This window comes from Marmota monax, unplaced genomic scaffold (assembly GCF_021218885.2).
Source record: "Marmota monax isolate L192 unplaced genomic scaffold, Marmota_monax_Labrador192_F-V1.1 WCK01_AAM20220418_F8-fsc00320, whole genome shotgun sequence".
NCBI classification, from domain to species: domain Eukaryota; kingdom Metazoa; phylum Chordata; class Mammalia; order Rodentia; family Sciuridae; genus Marmota; species Marmota monax.
In genome coordinates this window covers 68,446-87,141 of record NW_026694783.1, presented here as the reverse complement: position 1 = coordinate 87,141, position 18,696 = coordinate 68,446, and the positions used below count along the sequence as shown (strand labels likewise).

Here is an 18,696-nt window from a genome sequence, read left to right as displayed (position 1 = left end):
AGAGACAGGATCTCACTGAGTTGCTCAGTGCCTCGCTAAATTGCTGAGGCTGGCTTTGAACTTAAGATTCTCCTGCCTCAGCCTCCTAGGCCGTTGGGATTATCGGCATGCACCATTGCACCCATCTTTGACCCCACTTTCAAGGTGCTTCATAACCTCTATCTAAACTTCTATCCCATTACTCCTGTCTATTTCACTTGAATTTTGCTGTTTTCCTCACCAAATCATGAACCTATGCATAACTTCCAAGTGGAAAGCCCTCAACAATTCAAATCCTACACAGTCTTCAATGCTGTCTTTATAAGCCATCTCCTCTATTACCTTTTACTACTTCTTATTACTTTGATTCTTATCAATTATCTTCCCATCTGAATTCATAGCACCACAGAATTGAATGAAGAATCACACACTCATGATTCCTTCGTGTGAATCAGTTGATTCTCCAATAGCTTATAAACTCAAGGAAGATAGAAAAAACAGCTGATAACTTCTGAGCCCTCTTTCAGTGGAGTGAATACATTTTCTTTATTCCATTTCATGAAATCTGTAGAGAGGTTCAACAAAGCAACAGAGGGCAGTCTGGGAAATTTATAGCTTTAATAGTAGATTGATTGGAAGTGGGGTGATAGCTTCTGTCCTAGCTGTGCCATTCTCTAAACGTCAGCTTTCTTCACCTAAGGTCCAGACAATGCCCACTTCATCTATGAACAAAGAAAACAGAACACACTTTATCCATATATATATATATATATATATATATATATATATATATATATATATATATATTCATTAAATAGAATAGTTTCCTCAGATATTTTCTCTTGAATTTCTTTTGGGTAATGGTCATGTTTTTCTCTTTCAGTTCTTGCCTCTTAGAAATCTCAACCTTTAAATTCTTTACTGGCCTTTAGCACCCCCATAATGTCTAAGCTTATAGGAGTGATCTCATGAGTAGATGGATTGGAATAATCTGCTTACTCTAAGTGGGACTGGGAAAAATGGTGAGGAGCCCCTACAGAGATCTGAAATGCAACAACCTTGCCAAAAATCCTTATTCTGTGATCATGTCAGCCTCACTGGAGCTTCATCTGACTGGATAAATGTCACTGTTCCATGTATCTCCTAGTCCCCACTGTTTCCTTTAGCAATTCTTTGTGTTATTCCATGACAACATTTATTCCCAAATAATTTCTAAACTAGTCATGGGATTGCTGGCCTACTTACTGAATGCAAAACCACAGAACAAAGAGTCCTGAAAGAAATGAGGTTAGGAAGGTTGCTGGGGAGAGAGGAGCCCCTGCATCTGAGGGGAAAAGATGCAGCTTCTCTAAGTCTGGCAGGAAGGCTCGAGCATCCTCCAGAGCTGCCTGAGCCGTCACAGTAAAGTTGGGGTCACCAGAGATGGAAACATCAAAGACACAAGATTGGAAGTAAGCATCTTCAACTGGAAGCCCTTCCTTGCACAGCTGTCTGGCAGTATCTACAGTTATTGCTCGCCGGCGGTTGCGCTCTAAGCGAGAGAGTCTCTGACTTGGAGGGCACCCTCCAACACAGAGCTGCAGGTCCTGTTCAGCTGAGAAGGCCCTGGCCACATCTTCTGCTACCTTGATGGAGAAGGAAAGCTGCCCAGCTGTCTGCCGAATGATTATTGTTGTGCCAATATAGGCAGCTCGGATCTCCACATGGCTCCCAGGGTTGGCAGTTTGAATGGACAAACTTGAGCCCCCAGGCCGGACACCTCCATTGATAGAACCATCTTCAAAGGCTGCAGGAAGATTGTCCACCTCAGCCTGATAGACCTTCTGATCAATGCATTCCTGCATGTTCTTAAATATGATGGTAAGCTGTGAGGGCAAGAGGGAAAAAAGAGTTCATTTGGGGCTCAATGCATCCTCCCCACCATCAGACCTTACAGACAGTCAGGGATCTGACCGGAGCAGAGATGCAAGGTAGCCCCAATCCTAATCCCTTCTATTATGTTCCACCATTGCCTCATCCCTACTCAGTCTTTCTGTCACAACCTCAACAACTACCAAAGAGAAGAAAAGTATCCCTTCTGAAATTCCTCAGCTCTGCTACCCCCAGTTTTCTCTTCAGTGTTTCCTGCATTTAATTTACGGAAAATTAATTTACAGGAGCAAATGTTTGGTAGGAGGAAGTGATTCAGGATGGGAGAGTGGTTGGCGAGGAAAATAGGAGCAATTCTGTGAAATAGTAGGGATGGGGAGGAAGTGTACCCTGGGTGACCGTGAGAGGATCTCAAGAAATGGAAGCAGGGCGGCGGGGAAGGGGGATTGACTCCCTGACCTTCCGTGTGGTGGTAGCGTTGGCCCCCGATGCCACGGGGGAGCTGGTGGCCTGAACAAAAAGGAAGTCATTATCCAGCAGGGGCCAAGCTCCTTGGACACGGCACGTGTGAAAGTGGTGGTGGAAGCTGCGCACGTGGGGGTCTCCAAAGGAGGCGCAATGCAAGAAGCCCGGGGGACGGCCGTGCAGCCGCGAAAACCGGCCTTCATAGTCACAGGGGTCTGGGGCTGGGGGGCCAGGGCCAGCGCCTGGAAGGGCGGGGCCCCGGGGTGGAGGAGGGGCCGTAGGGCCCTGGCGGGAGCAGTTGTGCTGGATCATTAGGTCTTCTATTCCGTGCACCGCTGAGTGGAAGGCCAGGTCCCCACGGCAGGTGCGGGCAGTCCGGCGAGTGCAGAGCGCGTAGGAGCGGAGGGCTCGGCAGAAGCCGCTGGAGCCCACCCCTCCACCCCGGCCTCCTCCTCGAAGGGCTCCTGGTGAACCCCCACCTCTAAGGCTTAGGGTGGATGATACATATTCAGCATTGCAGCGGAGGATCTTGCACTGAGAATGAGCTGAGGACAAGAAGGGAGACGATTGTGAGAAGGTCCCCAGAGGCTCCTCTATCAGTTATGTTCTTAACTCCCCCAAATATAATCAAGGAATTCCAGTCGGTCCTATAACCCAATTAAAAGCCTTCCCCAGCCCCCAACCCTCAGCTCCCTAGGCCTGTCCTCTTTCAGGGTAAGCCGTTAGATCTCTTCTCCCTACCAGCCAAGGGACCTTCTCCAAGTTGAATGGGAAATAAAACATGCCTATCTGAGAGTGGGGCAAGTGTCTGGGACTCAGTACCCATTTCTCCTCACTCACATGCTTACATGCCCACCCCTACATAGCAGCCTACCCTCTAGATTCCCCCAAACCCTTCCCTGGCCCTTCCTTACCATGTCCACAGAGGAGCAGCAGGAGAGTGAGAGTGCTTAGAGTTGGGGGACTGCCATGGGGGGGTCGGGGACTAGGGGACTGGCCTGGGTCCCCCATACCTATCCAGCCAGGTCCCCCCCAGGCGCTGGTTCTTCCCAGATGATGACCCTCCTACCTAGTGAATTTTGACAGGCGGTCCTGTAAGTGACTGGAAAAAGAAATTTGGCTGGGCATGGGGAAAGAGAAGAGTTGGAGATTGGTCAGGATGCTGTGAAGAGGATCTGGGGAGAAGAAAAGGGTGAGCAGGCTGGAATTGGGGGAAATGAGGTTCCCCAAACCATACATGTGGCTGGTAAACTCTGTGCCTTGCTCCCAAGGCCATTTTCAGGTCCCTTGTGCAATCAATACTCCTAAGTGGGGGAGGGAGGTGCAGTGAACTGGTGGGCAGAGTCCACTGTGTTGCCCCATCCTGAACTACCAAATAGCAGATATGTAAAAATCGAGGAATCATGGGGACCAGTCAGATATCAATCATCCTAGTGGGCTCTCCAATAGAATTAGGATCTGAAAGTACTTCTGAAACATACCTCTTGTTTGTCCCCCAAGAGAAGACACCCTCCAGGAGTCATTCATCTCTTTTCCTCCTTTGTGTCAGAAGAACACAAAAAGGAGAAAGGTGGAATACCTATGCCTTCTAGAACATCAATATTCAAATGTAAAGTTAACTGGTCTCTTTCATCTGCTCTAGAGTGTTACAATTATAATCTCTTTGGAGAACAATGGAATGCAAACCAAGCATGCAAATATATTTTTTTCTAAGTCAGTACTTGTATTGTTCCAAAACTAACTGAAGAACCACTCTTTCCATTATTCTCCCTTTCACAAAGTCAGAGGTTCCTCATCTTTTAAGGAAGACAGGGATTTGGAAGGACCTAACTCCTTCCCTCCCTCCTGCCCAACTGCCCTCTTTTGTGGTAAAAATGATTGCGGGAAGAGTCCAAAAGAGGTAGAATGAGATAGAGGGATTAGAGTTGTGAGGAGAAATAATTTACAACAAGAAGCTCCACCCTGGGAAGCCCAACAAGGAGGGCATTGCTGAGTAGGTAGGGTAGAAGAATGTCAGTAACTGATCATCTGATTACCCATTTGGCCTTGGTGAGAAGAGTACAGAATAGAGGGTGTAGGGAACTCCTAAAACTTCAAAGTCTTGAAGTGAGTTTTGGGGTACAACTCAGTGGTAAAGTGCATGCTTAGCTTGCACAAGACTCTGGGTTTGATCTGCTAGCACTACCACAAACTAAACCAAACCAAATCAAAATAAACAAAAAACCAGAAATCCTTAAGGTATCACAGGTAAAGAGGGAGCTAAGACTTCCAGAGGAGAGACAAGAGTATTAAACTTCAAATGGTGGGAGATCAGAGACCAAAAAGAAATGAGACCAGAGAAAGGGAGGTTGTGGCACCCTTGGTAGGGAGAGATCCTAGCTTTGGGACTGCAGACATACAAGAAGCTATCTGTAATTCTATAAAAGTCAATCCAAAAGCGTGCTAAAGCAGTTGCGATTCCATTTTGACTTACTGTTTCCAGAGGTCAAACATTACTCTGCTATCCAACTCTCCTGCCACGGTTGCCTATTCTGTCAGTCTGCTGCAGCCAGGGGGTCCCCTGTCTCTTTCTCCATGCTCCCCATGTTCCCCAGACAGGCTACAATCTCACTGAGGTCAGGGAGTCAGTCAGAGAAGGTTTGGTGTTGGGGGAAGGGGGAGTATATGGCTGGCCAGAATATTGGACAGCTGAGCGGGGGAGGGAGGTGGCTACTGAGTTGACAGTTTTAAAAATAGCTAAGTCCAAAATTCCAGGAACGTGGGTGGCAGTAGGGTGTGGGAGTGGGGGCAGTGAGGAGGGTAGGAATATTGGACAGAATATGGAGTACTGGGTGCCGGGTAGGGTAGGGAATAGAGAAATAAGTCAGATATCCAACTCCAGCATATGTGACTCTATAGTCACTGCCTACTCCAGGCAGCCCTCCAGCATTCTTGATAATGAACTCCTGGCCTTTATAGTGGGCAAGTAGGGTACCTCTCATTTCCCACCCTCATCCCTGCTACGTTGAATATTACACTTAGTTTCTATATATAGTAGCTCAGGGGTAGCTGACTTTAAAGATCACCAGCATAAGTAGTTCACAGCCCCTCCCCCATCCTTGCAGAGTATTTCAGAAACTAAAAAAGCCAGCTGTCCAGAGAAGAAATCGGATCTCTGAGTTGTTTAGGATGAGGGTTTGTTCCGTCTATCCAGTTCAGATCCTTGCAGCTGTCTATCGCCCTACTTCTTCCATTTTCATTACCTTAGTTTGGATAGCAAGTCCTTCTCCCTCCCCAGTCAGTCCAAAAAGTAAGCTGCTGAGTTATTGGGAAAGAAGGCTGACAAAGCCATGGGGGTGAAGAAGGAATAGAGAAAAAACTTTTGAAGGCTACTGATCCACAGGGGAGGGGAGTTGGAGAGATAACTGAGAGAAAAAGATTTAGAAACATGTTTTGTAGAATAACATAATCTTGAGACATTTTAAGATATTACCACCAAGGAATTTAGCCATGTTATGTTTTTACAGCCATAGGCATAGCTGGATCATCAACTTATAGTACTGGCCAAGTAAAATTAACACAAGGATTGATTGCAAATAGTGTCACTAATGCATCTGTACATCTGTACCAGTCCACTCTACATTTAATTCAAAATCTTGAGGCCCATACAAATACTCTTCTCAGATATACCCACATACATACACATTTTTATGGCAAACTTAGTTTTTCTCTCAACCACATGAGGCCATATCAAAGAGAAGTTTATTTTAAAATGTAAAATTCCCCCAACCCAATTAATCAAGTGACTTTTTTTTTTATATTGGGGATTGAACCCAGGGGGCTTTACCACTGAGCTACATCCCCAGCCCCAGCCCTTTTTATTTTGAGACAGGGTCTCACTAAGTTGCTTAGGACCTTGCTAAATGTTTAAGGCTGACTGTGAACTTGAGATCACCCTGCCTCAAGGATGGGATCATATGCTTGTACCACCACACCTGACTTGAGGGACTTTAAAACAGTAGTTTGTTACATATAAAGTGAGAGATTTTTTTTTTTTAAATATCTTTTTTTTTTTTTAGAGAGAGAGAATTTTTTTTTTAATATTTATTTTTTATTTTTTGGCAGACACATCTTTGTTTGTATGTGGTGCTGAGGATTGAACCCGGGCCGCACTCATGCCAGGCGAGCACACTACCACTTGAGCCACATCCCCAGCCCCAAAGTGAGATATATTCTAATTACAAAAATAAGTGCAGAAATATTTTTAAATACTCATTAGTGGTAGTATTGGTATTGTTCTGAAACTATTGTGAGATAAAACAAATGGGTACTAATGTTGGTATTTTTGAGAATCAGGAATTAAAGATAAAGAGGTACTGATTTATGTTGATGAAGTTAAATGAAAACTCTATAATTTAAAATTTAAATTGCAAGGCTAATTGAGTTCATGCTATCTTTTATCCAAAATGTTTTCTTTGCCTTATTTTGAAAAGAACAAGAAACAATGACCCAATAATAGCAATGAATGCCTCCAGTGTCCAGATGGTGATATTTAAACACTATCTCCCAGTATTTCCTACTAAAAGGGATTCTAGGACTCCTTGGAGAAACAGCTGATTCCAGATTTGGAATTGTCCAAGATAAACTAGGAAAAATACAATATACTATAATTTTAATAGTTTTTTAAAACTATTTTTTAAGTTTTTAAAAATAATTCAGGAGGCAACTAGAATACAATAGTTACTACCAAAGATGAGACAATTTGATTATCAAAATGGATTGAGACACTTCAAATACATTTAAATCCATGAGTTCACAGTGATACTTACAAATATAAACTCATTGATCATTTTTGGAAAATATTAGCAGATCATCTCATTATTTTGTAAACGGCTAGTATTTGGAAATAATCAAGTTTTTATCCTGTTTTTCTTATGAGAACCATATCGGAAGATGATAGGAAAATTTCTCTTTATTGAAGTATTCCTGAAGGAATAACATAATTAGAATACCAGCATTTATAACTCTTAAATGAGTTAGTATATCTAGGTTATGAGCAACAATGGCTATTAATTCATCACAAAAAGAGAGGCAAACATTATGTCCTCCTGATTATAGGTGCAGTTCATAACTCCACCTTGAGTGAAGTAGTAGCCTTGCAAAAACAAAACAAATTAAAAAAGACTTCAGTCTGAATTTGATCAACCCCTAGTCTAGAGCTGACTAGTAATTCACAGGAAATTCTGGAGACATCAAATGGCATCTCAGAGGTTCAAATTCATATTGGGAGAATAGTATACAGCACAAATGACCTGGATTCTTAAAACAAAACAAAAAACCAAATTTGAGACCTCAAACAACTGCAGAATAATGGGCTTTATTTGATCCTAACTCAAGAAAGCAAAATGAAATTATGAAACAACAGGAAATTTGAATGCTGATGAATATTTACCTCATACTTGATGATTTATAAGAAATTGTTGGTTTGAGGCCAGCGATATAGCTTAGTTGGTAGAGTGCTTGCTTTACATGCATTAAGGCCCTGGGTTCAATTCCTGGCACCTCCCAAAAAAGTTGTTGGTTTGAAAAATGGTGCTTTTTTTTTTTTTTTAAAGAGATAATATATTGAAATATTACAGATGAAAAATTTGCTTCCAAATAATCTGGGGTAAGGAAGAAGTGGGTGGGGTAAAAATAAATAAGATTGAAACCTAGAAACATGAAATTAATAATTGTTGAAACTGTCAGCAAAATGAAAACAAACTGACAGGATGGAAGCAGATTATTCTGATATTTTTCTAGATCTTTGAGTTATATATCAAATCTAGGGCTGATCATTCCACACTTTCTTAAATCTGCCTATGAGATTCACAATAATCTTCCTCACACTGTAATCATCAATGATTTCAAATACACCAATGTAATCATGGACAATGACTTTGGAGCATAGCCTAATAAGAACCTCGTGTTTGCCTCCCTTTTTGGAATTATTGGTTTCTTGAAAGCATCAGCCAAGGCATTCATGAGCTCTGTTATGGCAGCATGGAAAGATGGTGGAAAGAGCTAATATATATTCACATATAAATATATGTAAAGAGTTAATATATTCATATCTATGTATATATAAACACAAAAAATGCACACATGCATACTTTCAGAAGAGAGGGTATTTGGTAATTTTTGTGATTGCAGAGTGGGTCTTGACTTGATCATTGAGAACCCAGTTTTAGGGCTGGGGATGTGGCTCAAGCAGTAGCGCGCTCGCCTGGCATGCGTGCAACAGCACCACATACAAACAAAGATGTTGTGTCTGCCGAAAACTGAAAAATAAATATTGAAATTCTCTCTCTCTCTCTCTCTCTCTCTAAAAAAAAAAGAACAAAAAAAAAACCAACAAAAACTTGCAGCTGACTGGCACCTGATCCCCCAACCTAAAGGGTCAGCTGCAAGTTTCTTTAAAAAAAAAAAAAAAACAGTTTTAGGGGCTGGGGTTGTGGCTCAGTGCCTAGCATGTGTGAGGCATAGGGTTTGATTCTCAGCACTGCATATAAATGAAATAGAGGTCCATTGAAAACTAAGAAATATTTTTAAAAAAGAAATAACCAAGTTTTAAAGAAAAGAAATACACACACAATCCTTTGTAACCCCTAAAACAATGGTCTTCTGAAATATTGTTCCTATTTTTTCTGATCTGAGCAGAATCATAATAGGATCAATTTTGTATAAATGTCTAGACCTGTTTTTTTGTGTTTTGTATAAATGTCTAGAAATGTCTTATCTAGCTAGAGCTCACACTTTTCAGGCAATCAAACCTTGTACATAAGGATAAAAATCAAAGAACTGTCAATAAATGCAGCAACTTTGATATTTCTATTGTATTTTTCTAGAAGAGAGTAAAGAGGATTACAGAGATCTGTGAAAGAATAAGCTTTGCTTCATGATTTCTGTTCCTCACTTAAAAAAAATGCTGGACTATGAAAACTAAACTGGTAACTTGAAAATCAACTACTTGGCATATATTTTAAGACAATTGTTCAATATAAGAAGGCTGAGTTTGGAATAGGTAAGACTGGTTTTTTTTTTGAAATATGGAATAAATTATACTAGTAATAATTACCAAACTTAGACTTCTATTCTCAGATAAACTATTGTTATACGGATTTAAATATAAGTAAAACATGTTCAAACAAACCAAAACTTGAAGGCATTTTCCACCAATAGATCCTTTTTTTATTAATTATTTTAAAAATTTATTTTAATTCTAGTTAGTTATACATGACAGTAGAATGCATTTTGACACATTATACATAAATGGAATATAAGTTCTTATTCTTCTGGTTGTACATGATGTAGAGTTACACCAATCTTGTAATATTACATACACATGGGGTAATAATGTCCTATTCATCCTACTATCATTCCTACTCCTAAACCCCCTCCCCTACTTTCACTCCTCTCTAAGACAAAGTACCTCTATTCTTCCTTCCTTCCCCCCCACATTGTGAATTAGCATTTGCATACCAGACAAAACAATTTTGCTTTGGTTCTTTGGGATTGGTTTATTTTGGTTAGCATGATATTCTCCATTTCTATCCATTTACTGGAAAATGCCATCATTTCACTCTTCTATAAGGCTGAGTAATATTACATTGTGTATATATACCACATTTTCTTTATCCATTCATCTGTTGAAGGGCATCTAGGTCGGTTCCATAGCTTGGCTATTGTGAATTGTAGTGCTATAAACATTGATGTGGCTGTGTTGCTATACACCAATAGATCCTTACCAAAAGAACTGTTGGGGGCTGGGCATGGTGGCTCTCACCTGTAATCCCAGCTACTTGGGAAACGGAGGCAAGAGGACTGTAAGTTTGAGGTCAGCCTTAGCAATTTAGCAAGAACCTGTCACAAAGAATAAAAGGGACTGACATACATGTGTATGTATGTGAATGTGTGAGAGTGTGTGTGTGTGTGTGTGTTCTGCTGTGTCAGAATATATATATATATATATATATATATATATATATATATATATATATATATATATATTTGAGCTGGAGTCTCATTATGTTGCCCAATCTGGCTCCAAACTCTTGTGCTCAAGGGATTCCTTTGTCTCTACAGGCACATGCCCATACCTCATCTATCTAAAGAGATTGTTATTATTTTATTGTGGCTTTGATTATGTTTGGTAGAGCCAGCTCACCAGTGGCTCCTGGGAGCTACAGACCTTAACAACATCTGAAAAAAAGTATTATTCCTTACTGATGAGATCTTGATTGTGAAGGTGGAATGTGAGTACCTGGTAAAGGTACTTGGCAGTGGAAATAATGAGAGAGAAACAGTAGGGTTACTTAGAATTCAGTCATGGCAGAATATATTGAGATGTGTCATGGTGACCTTGAATATAGAATAACCCAAATCTTTAGGCTTTCTTGTCTTCAGAGTTCCTCAGTTGGGCCCCATTGACATTATGGGAGGGACAATTCTTTGTTTACCATGCAGAACATTTAGCATTCTTGTCCCCTCTCCCCCACCCAGTGCCAGCTGCATGTGCAGACACTGTAAATCTTAAAAGTGATTCAATATAGCTCTTTTTTTTTTTCTTTTGGCACTGGGGATTGAACTCAGAGGTGCTTTATCACTGAGCCACATCCCTCAACTTACTTTCTTTCTTTATTTTTGAGACAGGGTCTCACTAAGTTGCTTACGGCTTCGCTAAATTGCTGAAGCTAGCTTCAAACTTGTGATCCTCCTGCCTCAGCCTCCCGAGTTCCTGGGATTACAAGCGTGCACCATTGTGCCCCATTGATTCTATATATTTCAACCTACCTACTTGCTTGAAGAAGTTAATACCACTCAATAGAGGAATACTACTAGCTATTGTTAATCCTAGTTTTCTCACACTGTGACCTAAACTGGCTTAGTAGAAGTTTTTTCACCGTATGGAAGACTTTAGAGACAGTTTATTCTTTTGAACTTTAAGGGTATGACCTTCCAAATACTCTCACATAACAGAGGTGGTTATTCCTTTTAATTTATATACTTGGCTTCTCTCTGGAACCGCTCCAGAACAGGACCACACAAAAGTAAATTTCAGCCTCTTTACCTGTAGAATATGGTTTTATTAAGAGCTCTAGGACTTTCTTGCATCCTAGTCCAACCATAACAGCGCTGCTTTGAGCTGTTTGACACTTTGGGTGTTGTGGTATGATTTCATATTAGGAAAAGGGGCTTTATTACTAAAATGGATTGAAAGCTCAATGGATTTAATATATAATTCTTTTTAAAAAATATTTATATTTTAGGTAATAGATTGTCACAACACAGTGCTTTTATTTTTATGTGGTGCTGAGGATCGAACCCCAGTCTCGCCTGTGCGAGGCAAGCTCTTTACTGCTGAGCCACAATCCCAGCCCTATAATTATTTTTTAAATATTTTTTTTAGGTGTAGTTGGACACAATACCTTTATTTAATTAATTATTTTATTTTGGGTGCTGAGGATTGAACCCAAGGCCTCGCACATGCTAGGCAAGCCTTCTACACTGAGCTACAACCCCAGCCCCAATATATAATTCTTGTTTGTTTTGTTTCATGGTACTAGAGATTGAAACCAGGGACTTTCACATGCTAAGCAAGCACTGAGCTACATCCTTAACCCTTGTTAAGACTGGATGTCACTAAACTGCACATGCTGGCCTTAAACTTATGATCCTCTAGCCTTAGACTCCTGAGTAGCTGGGATTACAGGCATGGGCTATCAAACCCAGAAGATTAATTGAAGGTACATTTTTGGTGCCAGAGTCTTTTTTTTTCCTAAATATTTATTTCTTGGTTGTAGTTGGACACAAAGAAGAAGAAACTTTATGCTGTCTTATGCTTTAATGAGAGCCTCTCCTTAAGCTTTTTATTTGTCATGTTTTTAGTTGTAGATGGATACAGTATTTTTATGTGGTGTTGAGGATAGAACCCAGGGCCTCACACATGTGGCTCTACCACTGAGCCCCAGCCCCAGCCCCAGCCCAAGGTGCTAGAGTCTTTATAATGCAAGTACTTCTCCTGTGCCCTCATCTCAGAAGAATTCATATTATCTTGGAAGTTGGGTGGGCATAGAAGACATCTAGGCTGTTAAATCACACAGCAGGATATCCGCTCAATATGTCAGGCATTTTAGGTTCCTTGGATATAGATTATTCCAGTTTTCAGAGTCCATGAGATACAATGAGGTGAACTCCGGCCTGTCGATTACCACCCATTGGGTTTACTTGCTGAGTTTTTAGTTATATGGTATAGAATATATCCACCCAGTCATTCCTCAGAAGGACCTTGGGATTTCAGAACTCCTGTGTATATACAGTCCTGTTCTCTTGGAGAGTTCTTGATAGACTTATTATAAGCTGTGGATAAAACAACCACATCAGACTGGCAAGAGAAACTGCATGAATAACTAAGGCCATTAGAATTGACAACTAATGCTTTTTGGTTTTTTGCCCCCATTTATTGCTAATAAGAAAAATTTGTGTTATCTAGGATTGTATGTTAGCCACTATTAGGAATAGTGTCTGTCATTCTCATCAAATGTTAGGTTTTTATCTTGTGTTCCACCTTAGATGTGTGTGTGTGTGTGTGTGTGTGTGTTAATTACTGGAGATTGAACCCAGGGATTGAACCCTTTTGTTTTTATTTTGAGACAGGGACTTGCTAAATGGCTGAAGCTGAACCAGAACTTGTGATCTTCCTGCCTCAGGCTCTCCAGTTGTTAGAATTACAGGTAGGTACCACACTGCTCCCAGCAGACTTGGACTATATTAATTAACCAAAATTAACTTGGATCTTGGTGCCATTCCAGGAACATTCTGTTAGTTGGCCCAATTCAATTCTGCAAATGTTGGCCAATCACTTAAAATTTGCTAAAAATATGTAACAGAGTAATAGAATTAAGGCCTTTCAGGATGTCTCAATCTTTCCATGGAGACAAAATAACTCAACAATTGAATGTGAGACAAAAGTAATAACAATAGTGCTTCCTGGAAAAAATACACTTTTTTTTTTTTTGATGCCAGGGTTCAAACCCAGGGATTCCATGCATGCTAGGCAAATATTCTACCAATAAACTATACCCCTACTAAACTCCCTTCATTGTTTTTTATTGTGTTTTAAAAACATAAAGTTCACATTTTTAACTGTTTTAAAATGTATGATTCAATGACATTTAGTATAATGAAAATGTTGTGTAACTATCTCCATAATATTTTCATCACCCCAAAACAAAACACTGTATTCATTACTTTGTCACTGTACAACCTCTGGCAACCACCAATCTGCTTTCTGTATATATTGATTTACCTATTCTGGACATTTAATATAAATGGAATTATATAAGAAATGACATTTGTGTCTGGCTTCTCTCATTCAGCATGATGTTTCTGAGATTTATCCAAGTTGTAATTGGATCACTACTTCATTCCTTCTTATGGCTGAATAATATGCCATTGTATTTATGTAACAGTTTGTTTATCCATTCATCACTCTTTCTCTCTCTTTTATTTATTTTTTGTATTGGGGATTGAGCCTAGGGGCACTTTACTACTGAGCTACATCCACAGCTTTTTTTATTTTGAGACAGCATCTCTCTAAATTGCTGAGGGTCTCCCAAAATTGCCCGACCAGGCCTTTAACTTGGAATCCTCCTTCCTCAGCCTCTAGAGTCACCAGGATTACACACATTCACTGCCTTCACCACTGTGCCTGGCTCACTCATCTCTTTAAGAACATCTGGACTGTTTCCACCTTTCAACTATTAGTAGTAGCACTGTTGGAAACATGCACATACAAGTGTTTGTTTGAGTACCTGTTTTCAGTTCTTTGGGGTATATACCCGGAGTGGAATTACTGAGTCATATTCTATATTTAGTTTTTTGAGGAACTGCCAAACAGTTTTTCAGGCAGCTGCACCTTTTATATTCCCACAAGTAGTACACAAAGGTTCTAATTTCTCCTTATCCTCATTAGCACTACTTTCTATTTTTTAATTTATAGCCATCTTGGAAGGTATAAAGTGGTATCTTATTGTGATCTTATTTTAATTTCTCTAATTCCTGAACTTCTTCTCATCTGCTTGTTGACCATCTGAATGTCTTTTTTTTTTTTGTTTTTGAAACAGGGAAAAAAGAACACACAAAATTTATTACATGCCTAATTTATGGGAGTATTAAATTCCATTTGAATATACTAAATAGACATTGGAAAAATGTCTACTAAAGCCCTTTGCTCGTATTAAAAGTCAGGCTGTGGCTGTGGCTGTGGCTTGGGGTAGAGTGCTTGCCTGGCACATATAGGGCACTGGGTTCGATCCCCAGCACACATAAAAATAAATTATAAGGTATTATGTTCATCTACAATAAAAAATATTTTTTAAAAATCAGGCTATTTGTCTTTTTGTTGGTGAATTATTTTCTCTTCATTCTTCAAAAATATTTTCACTGTATCTAGGAATCTAGGTTGACAGTCTTTTCTTGCAGTACTTGAAAAATTTTGTGTCTTCTGGCCTCTATGGCTTTTAATAAGAAATCTGCTGTCATTCAAATCATTTTTCCTCTCAGTGCTTTCGACGTTTGTTTTATTACTTTTAGCTTTTGACAGTTTCTCTGAGGTGCATGCATTTGTTTGGGGTTATTCTGTTTGGGTTTCACTCAGTTTCTTGAACCTGTAGGTTCTGTGCTCTGCCAAATTTGGGGAGTGTTTAGACATTATTTCTTTCAGTATTTTTATCAGCTTTGTTCTCTTTAGTTTCTCCATCTGGAAATTTGATGACACAGATGTTAAATCTTTTGTTGTAACCTCACAAGTCCCAAAGTCCATTTGCTCTGTTTTTAGATTGGATAACATCTATTGTTATGTTTTCCAGTTCACTGATTCTTTCCTCTGTCCCCCTCCATTCTGCTTTAAGCTCTTGAATGAGGATTTTTTTTTTTTTGGTGGGGGAGGAGTTATGACTTTAACAATTAGTGGTTAGTTCTCTTTTCAAAGTGGTAATGGGTGCATAGGCAACTAAAGTATAGAGTTTGGTGACTCTTCATCCTCATTACATTCTCTGGACAACTGTACAAAGAAACTGTGGGACATTCCTTATTACTTTGGCCCAGACAGCTTTGTTGAACCTGGTATCAGTGCACATTTTGAGTCCCCATCTCTTTCTTGAGAAATTTCCCGATCTCTTTGAGTGTCCAAGGGATTCATTTCTTGAGTCTACTCCATGTTTGTGTTTGTGTTGATAGTGTATTTGATATATTCTTGGGTCACCACCTCATTGATGGCAGTGTGCCTCCGGCTCCCCCCCCTCTTTTTTTTTTGGTACCAGGGATTGAACCCAGAACCACGGAGCCAAAAACCCAGCCTTTTTATTGTTAATTTTAAGACAGGATCTTGCTAAATTGTTGACTCTGGCTTTGAATTTATGATCCTTCTGCCTCAGGCACGGTAGTTGCTGGGCTTACAGGTGTGGGCCACCACATCTGCCCCTGCCCTTTTTTAAAGTCACCCTTCTTTTGTGGAGCCATTCTGCAGGGTCCAAGTTGGAAAGTCATTGAGGGTGTATTTTAAGTCACTGTACTTTTCAGCTCTAAAATTTCCACTTGGTTCTTTTTTATATCTTTTGTTTCTTGAGAGAGAGAGAGAGAGAGAGAGAGAGAGAGAGAGAGAGAGGGAGAGGGAGAGAGAGAGAATTTGCTTAATATTTATTTTGTAGTTTTAGGGTGGACACAACATCTTTGTTTGTATGTGGTGCTGAGGATCGAACCCGGGCCGCACACATGCCAGGCGAGCACGCTACCGCTTGAGCCACATCCCCAGCCCTATCTTTTGTTTCTTTACTGATATTTTTATATCTTTGCTGGAAACTTCTTTTTTTTTTTTTTCATTTGTTTCAAGCATTCAAGCATGCTCATAATAGTTTGTTGAAGCTTTGTTTTTCACTTTTGTTTTCCTGTGCTAGGGATCAAACACTGAGCCTCAGTCATCCTAAGCACTCTACCACTAGGTTACGTCCCAACCCCTGCTGAAGCATTTTTATAATGACTGCTTTAAAATATATGTCAGTCCATTGTGGTGGTATACACCTGCAGTCCCAGCTCCTTGGGAGGCTGAGGTAGGAGGATCCTGAGCCTAGGAGTTTGAGGCCAGCCTGGGCCTTGAACTAGACCCTGTGTCAAAAAAGAAAAAAAAAATTCAGATAATTCTGTCATCAGTTTGAAATTTTCTTCATTGCTATTGTGATGAATGCTTTTTGATGAAACCTGGGCATTTTGGGTATTATTAAAACGCTGGACCTCATTTAAACTTTTGTTTTGGTTAGTTTCTCTGATATTGCTCAGACAGAAGAAGGATGGTGTGCTTGTGCCAGGTAGGTAGGTAGGAATCGAGCAGTTATTGTTCAAATGTTTTCTTTTGCTATGTTGCCTCATTTGGCTAGAGAGCTTTTGTTAGTTTTTTATTTTTCCTTTTGGCTGTTCCTTTTGGTACTTACAGGTTGCTGTCTTCTTCAGTTCCAAATCTGGAACATGAGGAAAAAAGAAAGCCAGGGAAAACGCCTTATGTCTTTCCTTGGATTCTGAGGCCCCTAGCTCTTCCGCTGCCTCTTTCCACCTGAGGTTTTTTTTTTTGGGGGGGGGTTGTTTTGTTTTTTGTATTTTGTGGTCCTGGGGATTGAACTCAGGGGAGTATTACTACTTAATTATATCCCCAGACTTTTAAGTTTTATTTTGAGTCAGGATTTTGCTAAATTTCCCAGGCTGGACTCAAATTGAGGATCCTCCTGCCTCAGACTCCAGAGTAGATGGAATTACAGGCCTGACCCCTCATGTGCAGTTTATGTTTTTATATGTTATGTTCAGGTTTATTAGGAGGAGGAGTAGGGAAAAAAAAAACAAAAACATCTACTCAGTCTTTCCACAGCTATTCTCTTTTGTTCATATTTTTTTTTCACTAGCCTTTGAGCTATGTAATATCTATTCTAGCACATAATCAAAGTGTTTGAAACCAGGACAAAAAGAAACAGTATGCAGAGTGAAATAAATTAATTATTAATTTCTCCCATCCAGTTTTTGGTATGGTGCCAAAAAGAAGAAGAAACTTTATGCTGTCTGAAGCTTTAGTGAGAGTCTCTCTTTAAGCTTTTTATTTTTATTTTATTTTTTTTGTTTTTAGTTGTAGATGGATACAATATTTTTATTTTATTCATTTATTTTTAATGTGGTGCTGAGGATTGAACCTAGTGCCTCACACGTGCTAGGCATGCGCTCTACCACTGAGCCCCAGCCCCAGCCCAATCTTTTTTTCTTTTTCCATGTTTTTTATGCACTATAGTTGTACATTATGATGGGACTTGTTACAAGTTGTACATGCACACAATATAATAATATAACTTGGCCAGAATCACTCCCCAACACTTGCCCCTCTCCCTCTCCGCCTCTAAGTAAACCTTTCTTTCTTCTTCTTTTCCCCCTTCTCTGGTGCTAGGGCTTAAACCCAGGCAAGCACTCTACACCAGGCATCCGCAGCCCTCCTGACCTTTGGTGCGGAGAAAGGCTGAGTGCCTGCTCTCCTCGTGTTATGGTCCATGAAAAGGCACTGTTGACCAAAACAGGCTGTGTCCTGCCTGTGACAAAGGGAAATAAATCCCACTGCACGGTACCAACCCTAAACCGTTGTTCTGAAGTTTGTACGGCCGCCACCCCCACCGCACCCACGACACGGCCTCGCTCAGACTGTGGCAGGGTGGCTGTCCACACTATTAAACGGTGCGGTGGAGGAGGAGCTCTGTGGACTCCTCGGGAAGTGGGGCTCTTGGGCTCCCTGAAGACAGGATTGCAGGAGTCTTGAGTGTTTGTGGAAAAAAATGTGCACCATTCAGTTACTCTTCCCCCTAATTTCTGGCATTTAATTTAAGGCCATAGGAATGTAGAGATTGCATGAATGAAATATTTTTAATATTTTAACACTGATACGTTAAAAGTAAAACAACAAAAAGACCCCCCCCATAATCCTACATATCTATGGTCATTGTTTTGTTTCAGGCCCTGCAGATCTGTACACATCACTGATGATTCAATTTTTTAATACTATTTTTTATTCATTATCAAATTATTTTCTGGGTGTCAGTGACACTTTAAAGTTTTTCCGTTTGAACTGGAGCACAGAGATAGGCACTTTGTGGTCATCTGACATTACACATATAGAGCACAATTTTTCATATCTCTGGTTGTATACATAGTGTATTCACACCAATTCGGGTCTTCATACCTCTACTAATAATAATCAAGTTCTTGTTTTTAATTTTTTTCAAATCTACAGGGAAGTTGGAAGTATCATATTATTATGGCGCACCTTTGATCCATTGCCAACAT

At 40.2% G+C, this 18,696-nt stretch overlaps 1 protein-coding gene across 7 annotated transcripts; it reads right to left on the bottom strand.

Moving 5' to 3' along the window:
• Window positions 1–500: 500 nt before the first annotated feature.
• On the bottom strand, window positions 501–4,969 carry Hjv (hemojuvelin BMP co-receptor). 7 transcript variants are annotated; one of them, XM_046425774.2, is made up of 5 exons: window positions 4,787–4,969; window positions 3,228–3,433; window positions 2,308–2,858; window positions 1,225–1,844; window positions 501–701 (listed from the first exon to the last, which is right to left on the bottom strand). In XM_046425774.2, exons 2-5 carry the CDS (start codon window positions 3,322–3,324, stop codon window positions 698–700), a joined length of 1,272 nt encoding a protein of 423 aa, XP_046281730.1. In that variant the 5' UTR covers window positions 3,325–3,433; window positions 4,787–4,969; the 3' UTR covers window positions 501–697. The 7 variants fall into 7 exon arrangements, with proteins under 7 accessions (XP_046281730.1, XP_046281729.1, XP_046281731.1 ...); XM_046425773.2 differs by lacking the exon at window positions 501–701 and adding an exon at window positions 3,795–3,851 and having other exon boundaries at window positions 738–1,844; window positions 4,787–4,968; XM_046425775.2 differs by lacking the exon at window positions 501–701 and adding an exon at window positions 3,795–3,851 and having other exon boundaries at window positions 738–1,844; window positions 3,228–3,415; window positions 4,787–4,968.
• Between the last annotated feature and the right edge of the window lie 13,727 nt (window positions 4,970–18,696).